The 8293-nt window shown below is 41.7% G+C and overlaps 1 protein-coding gene across 3 annotated transcripts; it reads right to left on the reverse strand.

Moving 5' to 3' along the window:
* Positions 1-2526: 2526 nt before the first annotated feature.
* LOC137334064 (hyaluronidase-like) lies at positions 2527-7965 on the reverse strand. Of its 3 annotated transcripts, none has more exons than XM_067998512.1 (5): positions 7858-7965; positions 7634-7721; positions 4797-5777; positions 3821-3910; positions 2527-3031 (listed from the first exon to the last, which is right to left on the reverse strand). In XM_067998512.1, exons 3-5 carry the CDS (start codon positions 5721-5723, stop codon positions 2711-2713), a joined length of 1338 nt encoding a protein of 445 aa, XP_067854613.1. In that variant the 5' UTR covers positions 5724-5777; positions 7634-7721; positions 7858-7965; the 3' UTR covers positions 2527-2710. The 3 variants fall into 3 exon arrangements, with proteins under 3 accessions (XP_067854613.1, XP_067854614.1, XP_067854617.1); XM_067998513.1 differs by lacking the exon at positions 7858-7965 and adding an exon at positions 7811-7831; XM_067998516.1 differs by lacking the exon at positions 7634-7721 and having other exon boundaries at positions 7858-7955.
* Between the last annotated feature and the right edge of the window lie 328 nt (positions 7966-8293).

Consider the following 8293-nt stretch of genomic DNA (forward strand, 5'->3'; position numbering starts at 1 on the left):
TGAAGTCTCAGCCTAGACTATGAGATAAAATCCACAACCTTCTGATCCAGAGGCAAGAGTGCTACCACCTGAGCCAAAATGACACAAATAGGTCCTAGAAATCTGAAGACTGCAGGGAAAAACGACTAAGGGATGTAAGATGTTCCAGTTTTGAGGTCCTGTTAAAGAATGATTTCCATAGGAGACGGAGCAATGAGTTTTAATTTCTACACTAAGGATTCAGGAAGAAGGAAGAGCTTGTAGTGTGGTGTATTTGGAGTTTAGGAGGAACACCAGAGGAAAATATTTTTTCAACATTGCTGGAACACACTATTCACTGCTTTCATATCTCACTTTAATATAAGTAACTGTGATTTTATTGTGAAGATAGAGTAAAATCTGCTGCAAACTTCCATGCTAGTAATGAGGAAACTGAGGTAATGCAGTGTACATTCATAAGAACATAAGAACATAAGAAATTGGAGCAGGAGTAGGCCAATCGGCCCCTCGAGCCTGCTCCGCCATTCAATAAGATCATGGCTGATCTGATCCCAACCACAAATCTAAAGAACACAAGAAGTCGGAGCAGGACCCGGCCACATAGCCCCTGGGCCCTCTCCGCCACCCACAGGGCATTGACCGATCCGAACTCAGCTTCATGTCCAATTTCCTGCCCGCTCCCCATAACCCCTAATTCCCTTTACTTCTAGGAAACTGTCTATTTCTGTTTTAAATTTATCTAATGATGTAGCTTCCACAGCTTCCTGGGGCAGCAAATTCCACATTCAGATTCTAATTGCATAATAGCAGATCCCAAGGGGATAGCATCAATGTGCAATGAATCCGCTGCTGACGGAAATCTGTTTAATTAAGCAGAATCCACAAAAAAAAACAGGCACTGTTTTCATAGATTCTAATTTCTGAAGCTCCCTAATGGCTCAGTGAGTCATGGTCAGATCCCAGATTTCATCTCAGTATATCCCGATTTAGCTGATCTCAACTGGGGAGTGATTGGGTCATAACATTTGGCCTCATCACCGGCATCTCCACACCACTGGGTTAGGCAGGTGGGTGAAAAAAAATCAACCAGTGATAAGCTGCTAACTTTATGACCAGTTTGCAGCATTGGCAGAGGGCTGGGATTAGGTTACCAGGCTGCCAATGGAATGTAGCATGGAGAGGCCAAGTAGACTGGAGAGAAAAAACAGACGGAGTCTTGTTTGCACAGAAATTATGGGGGAGAAACATAAATTCATACTGTTTCTGTAAAAAGCTGATTTAAAAAAATGTTCTTTTCATTCCATTTACCCTTTCGGTCAGATATTTACTAAATATGTTTATAAAACCTGTGTTGAGACACTGTGGGGTTTCTTTCTGCACTACTGTGCTGTATAATTTCCAAAATATGATAAACACAAGTTGCTAAGATTGCTGCTTACTTATGGTGAATGCATCATCTGACAGGACACTGAGCTACACAGACCAGAAAGATTTCAGGTTTGATTCCTCGATCGTTAGCTTATCTTAGCTGGATGGCGATAGGATAAAGAATGATACAACACAGAGGGAGGCCCTTCAGCCCATTGTGAAAGTGCCGGCTTTTTGAAAGAGCTATCCAATTAGTCCCACACCCCTGCCCTTTCCCCATAGCCCTGCAATTTTTTCCCCTTCAAATATTTATCCAATTCCCTTTTAAAAGTTATTATTGAATCTGCTTCCACCACTTTCAGGCAGTGCATTCCTGATCATAACAATTCGCTGCGTGAACATTTTTTTCCTCATGTCGCCTCTGGTTCTTTTGCTAATCACCTTAAATCTGTGTCCTCTGGTTACCGACCCTTCTGCCACTGGAAACAGTTTCTGCTTATTTACTCTATCAAAACCCTTCATGATTTTGAACACCTCTATCAAATCTCCTCTTAACCTTCTCTGCTCTAAGGAGAACAACCCTAGTTTTTCTAGTTTCTCCACATAACTGAACTCTTTCATCCCTGGTACCATTCTAGTAAATCTCCTCTGCACCTTCTCTAAGGCCTTGACATCCTTCCTAAAGTGTGGTGCCCAAAATTAGCCACAATACTCCAAGCTGGGACGATAGGGGTATTATAATTTTTTTAAAAATCAGCCAAAACTGCTACTTTTGATCACTACCGTCGTGGACAATCCGCACGTACGATTGTCTGCTGAGGATAGAATCAGGCTGTAAGAATAGCCCACTGCAACTCAACCCTAGATATAATGATTGGCGTTGTTTTAATGCTAGTGTTGACTCATTCATTTTAAACAGGTTAACACCAGTGTTAATATCGATTGGAAAATCTAAGCGTCAATAGAGCAGGGCTCACACATGAAGAACAGCCATTTGGACAACGTAGCAGATGGGCTGTTGGAGCTTGAGGAACCACACTACAATGAATCATCACCTTCCAGATAGGATATGTAGGGAATAAAGCCAGTGTGCTTCGAAAACAACAAATAAAAATAGATCCCATTTTATTGACCAGATTGAAACACAAAACTAAAAAAAAATACAATCAACGTCATGTGAAAAGGTCAGTAACTGTGTGCAAAATGCTTTATTGGATATTCATTGTGTATAAAGTTTAATGTAATGATACCAGAGAAAACAAAATCAGCAGAATTAACCCACCCCTGAAAATATAAAGTAGGTTGCAGGTTAGTGTTTGTTCACTTTTTAAGTCCAGACCAAAAGTTACATTGCGTCACTGTTCTATCCCTTTGCGATCTCGCAGTTTGCTCCTGTCCATCCGCTGTAGCACTGGCACTGAAACCTGCCAGCCATTTCTCTCATGTCTTCCTCAGCCATCTGTCCCCGCAGGAAGAATGCTGAGCCTTTGACTGAAGGGTTCAGTTTCACTGTAAAGGAGTCTGGGTTTAGGTGCAGATAATCATGGGCATCTTTGCTTGTTCGCACACATCTGCCATGGCTTGTGCACAACGACTGACTGCAGATCATCGCAGCATTTGTTACGTTAACAATATAGTGACCCAGAATCCCACTGATGTATGCTTTCATAGCAAGGCAAGATTCCTAAACAGGAAACAAAACTTTCATTAATTATATTACCTGCTTTTTAAAATTTATTTTCCTTCCCCCTCAATACCCCAATAGCGTAGTGGAGGCTGAGGAATCATTATGCAGGCAACGGTACAGTGAACTTGGATTCTGAATCATTTTATTCTATACCGTGATGGTACACCACATTGCTTTTAAAATTTTGATTGCACGCTTCTTTTTATAACTGCGGAGGGGTGTTAAGGGAGGGTAGAAAGCCTTTTCTGTACCAGGTAATAGCACCTCCTGGTCAATTGGCCATGGATGTAAGCCCCATGCCCTCCATCCATTGCTATGTCTGAAAGGTAATCCATGTAATCTTAGTCTTCCTGCTGAGAATAGTGTGCATATAGAATGGGGAAGAGAGAAAAGAAAACATTCTGTTTATATTAGAATATCTAAATGTGCAGCCCTATACGTCTTCCTTCTAGTTAGATCCTCTCTGTGTTGAAATCAAGGCTCACTTTTTGCACTGTCCTCCATTCTAATCTCTTTCCCAGGGCCTCAAAATTGTGGCAATCTTTACTAAATCTTCCTATAATCCTCAGGTTATTGAGTTAATCATTAATTCTTGATTAACTTTTCTTAATTTTCTTCAACTCTGGTGTCCTATACTATCAACATTGGCCCTTCACCTTTGTTTCTCAATAAAAATGTATTTGTAAAGTGGAGTTATAAGCCTTGAAGTTATGGAACTTCACTGAAGTGTAAGTGCTCTGATATTTCATTACAGTTGTAACAAAATGACCAAATGACACATTTTACCTGAGAGTGGGCATAATCTGACTTCCCCCAAAGGACAATCCCCGCAGCTCCCATCGCTGCACTCTCTCCAATTGTGTGGACCAAGTCAATCTGAAAAATGAAAAAAAGGCAAAGCTGTGATATTACTAGTTGGGGTTCTGGTCTCGCCTCCATCCCAGGCTATCGGCCTGGGTTCTGTCACAGCCTCTAAACCCAACAGTTTGCCCGGTATGTTTTCTGCTATGGTGATTAGATTAGATTTCTGTGGCGAGGCTTAATGAAGGATGCAAAATAAACTTCTGTTCAAAAAAAACCTTAATTATATTTAGTGTTATATTCATTTACACCACCTCTCTCAGCCTTGTGTTCCTAGCTTTCTCTTTCACCCTTTCACAGCAATTCCTGTCTTTCAACAATTTACCACAGCTAACTATTAGAAAACATTTTCATATTGAGTTTCGACAGTGAGTTTGGGCAGACTATCCAACGTGGAGGGTATCACAACCCAGCTTGTTGTTGTCCATATTTACACAATTTCCATCAGGATTAATGGATAGCAATTATGCACAGGAACCCTTGATGATTTCCTTCTCCTAGACCAGAGGCACTGAGACCAATGTGGTGCCCAATTGAGATCAACTATCTCACAGCAGACTGAGAATTGAACCTAGGAACTTTCTTGTCTGTTTGGCTCAGTTGCATATTGCTTTTGGGGATCCTTTAAATTTCTTTTCAGAAACACACAGTATTTGAAGTCTCACTCAGACTTTGCTACCCTGGGCTACTGTGCCACTTTGGATTCAGTCACCTGCGTTTATGGGATTATAGGAGTGATCCTGCAATCCTGTGCTCCCAGAGAGCGTGGGTGGATAATGGGCTACAACATTACTGACCAATTTTCCGACCTGCAAGTGCAGCTCCCCACTGGGAGCTTGGGACCATGGAATCACCCCTCACATGAGTGCCTTTCTAGAGAGCTGAAAACCACATCATTTACCTGGGTCAGGAAGTCCATGCTTTTGGCGTATATAATCTGAGCATATGGCAAGACTGGCAAACTGTAATTTGCTCCCATTTGAGCAAGCCGGAGGCCCTCTTTGATTCGATAATGAACAAACTTGTATGCATTCTCTGTTGATCGAAGCTGAACGTTCAGGTAGATGCTTGGATATAAGGCAATACTTTCCTTCCAGAGCCACATCAGACGATCGTTCCTCTTCATCTCGATATTCGGACATTCTCCAGTGTAATTTTTGGAAAAGACATCGTTATAGCAACAGGGAAAACCATAATAACCCCACATGCCCCAAGGCCTAAGGCCTTTTGCCATCTTCAATGTCTGTCCCATGAAATCTCTGGCAGCTTGTTCATACTCATTTCGTGCTAGCTTGACCACCTGACTCTTAGGCCAGTCAGGATGCCTCTTTTGGACTAGCTCTTTCGATTTCTCACGGTAGATATCTTTCTGATCCCAGTCCCTTATCCAGGTGGGCCTCCAGGCCTCCCAGTCAATGACAGACAACCCATCAAAGTTTTTCAGTGGTATTAGTTTTTCCACATCTATTTGAGCCTTTGCAAGGTGATCTTTCAAACTGGCATTCTGTGGGACACCCCCATTTACAGAAACCCCACTTTCAGTGTAATACGGGTAATAGCCCAGTTTATCATAATAAAAGATGGTGACTTTTTGCCCCATAAAGGAGTCATTTTGGTTTGCAATTATGTCAAACATTCCCAGATTGAGATCAATGCCGAACATGGATTGACAGGCTGCCGTAGGAGCATTCCACACCGTTATAAATGGCTTATTGAATATAATTGGAGATTTTGCCTGTTTCAGTAGACGTCCCAGGGTCAAAGTGCACACGCAGAGCAGAACGATTACTGCTTTAGTCAGGATCATAGCCATTACACTTGTTAACATTTCACTCTTTAGTCAATCAGTCTCTTTACGTTCTGCATGTAATTAAACTTCATACTATTCAAATAGAAGAAAGGAAAAGAATTATGGAAAAGGCAGATTTGTCATATCAAATATACTTTCACTGAGACTTTTTGTATACATAGAATCATAGAATGATACAGCACAGAAGGAGGCCATTTGGCCCGTCGTGCCTGTGCCAGCTCTTTGAAAGAGCTATCCAAATAGATCCACTTCCCTGCTCTTTCTCCATAGCCCTGCAAGTTTTTGCGGGGAAGTAACTCAATGTACAAGGAAGTCCTCCTTCTGTGCTGTAACCATTCTATGATTCTATGATTCTCATAAGTAAACACAGATTCATTAGTTTCAATAGATTTACTGTTTGTCTGTTATAAACATGGCTACATCTGTTTCTAACACAGCTCTGCTTCACTGTTAATAAACCACAACTCATCATTTCAACAGGTATATAGATCTAACCTTGGTCAGTAAATATAACTTGTGAACTAACAGATAAATTCTAGGAACACAATTTTTAAGGCTTCATGTGAACTTAAAACTAGAGGGTACAGTACAACTTTACTATAAATGATGATACAGGGGCTTATAGTGGCAGAATCCAAAGACTCAAAGCACTATCCACACTCTCACATATGGTCAAGTAAACAAGATACTGCTGCTATCTCCAGAGGGTCCATACACCACCAAAAGAGGTGGTTTTCAAGGCTGCTACAGAAATAATGTTATCCCCAATGGCAATGGAATTGGAATGACTGACAGGGTCCACTATAGTCTGGGGCTACCAGTAGGCTGAGCAGCATTGTCCACCCGTATAGTCTAGTAAAATGTCTTGCATTCCAAGGCTTGCATGGATCTTCTGCAACCAATGGAGAAGGTATGGTGCTCAGACAACTAGCCACAAACCATAATATTAATGTAGTTGGGTGTCTACAGTTTCTCAATTTTGTGGTATGACACACCGGCACATTGTAGCACTTGTTGCATATGCATTGTGTGCATGAATTAGGTGCTGGTTACAAATGGAAAGTAAAGACGCCAGAAGCACGGCCAGACCTACCAGTACCTCAGGGAGGTGTTTTCTTGCTGCTGGCGCTATATTATAAATTTGCCATTAATGAGGACAGATATCTGGCAGTCTGACAGGTGCTGTTCCCCTTATAATCAAGACTGTCAGCTTGGTGAAATGATTAAGTGTGACATCTATGATCTAAAAAAGCAGGGCAGATTGCAAATCTATTTAATACAGAGGACTATCCTTACTTTTTCCGAGTGAAATAAATCAAAACAGGTATCATTTTTAGACCAAAATGAGTAACCCTTACTCCAACTGACATGAGACTTGAAAGAAAAAAACACAACTGTACAGAAGAAACCTAGCAGTGATACCTGATTATAGAATCAGAATCTTACAGCACAGAAGGAGGCCATTTTTTAAATTCATTCATGGGATGTGGGCATCGCTGGCAAGGCCAGCATTTACTGCCCATCCCTAATTACCCTTGAGAAGGTGGTGGTGAGCCGCCTTCTTGAACCGCTGCAGTCCGTGTGGTGAAGGTTCTCCCACAGTGCTGTTAGGTAGGGAGTTACAGGGTTTTGACCCAGCGATGATGAAGGAATGGCCAGATATGTCCATTTGGCCCATCCTGCCTCCGTCTCTTTGAAAGAGCTATCCAATTAGTCTCCTCCCCCACCCCTTTCACCATATCCCTGTAAATATTTCCTTTTCAAGTACATATCCAATTCCCTTTTGACAGTCACTATTACTTCCCTTTCAGGCAGTGCATTCCAGATCGTAACAAGTCGCTGTGTACAAAAAACAAATTCTCATCTCCCCTCTGTTTCTTTTGCCAATCACCTCAAAGTAAAAAAAAATCATAAAATGTGCATCAAACCTTTTTCATTAGGCGTCCTACCCTGTCTAGGTCCTCACCCAAGGACATTACAGGCTTGTACCTGAGAAAGCTTTGGGTTCAACGGCATCTGTGAAAGAAAGAACAGATTAGAGTTCCCCCCCTCAAAAAAATCTCAGTTTTTGTTTTAAATTGCTTCTTTTTGGTATCCAAACACACTTCATTTCTGAGGCAACCGTTCCGATTGCTGTCCGTAGTCTCCTTACCTCTAAAGTCCCGATTGCTAGATGCCTCTTATCCCAAGGCTCCTGTGTCCCTACTCTCGATCGGATCCACTCTCTTCCAGGGCCTTGACTTCCCCCAATCGGTAATCAACTGATTGACATTATCCGTCCAATGAGAGTGGTTCAAAGGCGGGACATTGTAGGTTGAATGTGACAGACGTTGTATTTCCATGACTGAGAGGTGGAAGCAAATCGAGGACTTGATCTGCAAGGTCGTGGGCTTAATAACTAAATAACCACTTAGGAAAAGGTTTGAGTAAACACAGAGAAAATTGTCGGTCGCAGTTCGTTCTTATCAGTGGCTAGTCAGCCCTCAGAGTTCATGCAACACATTAAAAACTGCAATCCATTATTTTGTCACCGTAATCAAAATTACAGAAATTGGAACAGGGCTGTCGAGAGCTACTCATCATTGATA

Source organism: Heptranchias perlo, chromosome 17, assembly GCF_035084215.1.
Source record: "Heptranchias perlo isolate sHepPer1 chromosome 17, sHepPer1.hap1, whole genome shotgun sequence".
Taxonomy (NCBI): domain Eukaryota; kingdom Metazoa; phylum Chordata; class Chondrichthyes; order Hexanchiformes; family Hexanchidae; genus Heptranchias; species Heptranchias perlo.

What these genes read in the sequence shown, in the direction of transcription:
- LOC137334064 (XM_067998512.1), bottom strand. Translation starts at nt 5,723, where the DNA reads ATGTTAACAAGTGTAATGGCTATGATCCTGACTAAAGCAGTAATCGTT. An exon ending in GCATGGACTTCCTGACCCAG is followed by an intron (nt 3,911 to 4,796) that starts GTAAATGATGTG and finishes TTCATTTTTCAG; the next exon opens with ATTGACTTGGTCCACACAAT. An exon ending in CAGATTATGCCCACTCTCAG is followed by an intron (nt 3,032 to 3,820) that starts GTAAAATGTGTC and finishes TTTCCTGTTTAG; the next exon opens with GAATCTTGCCTTGCTATGAA.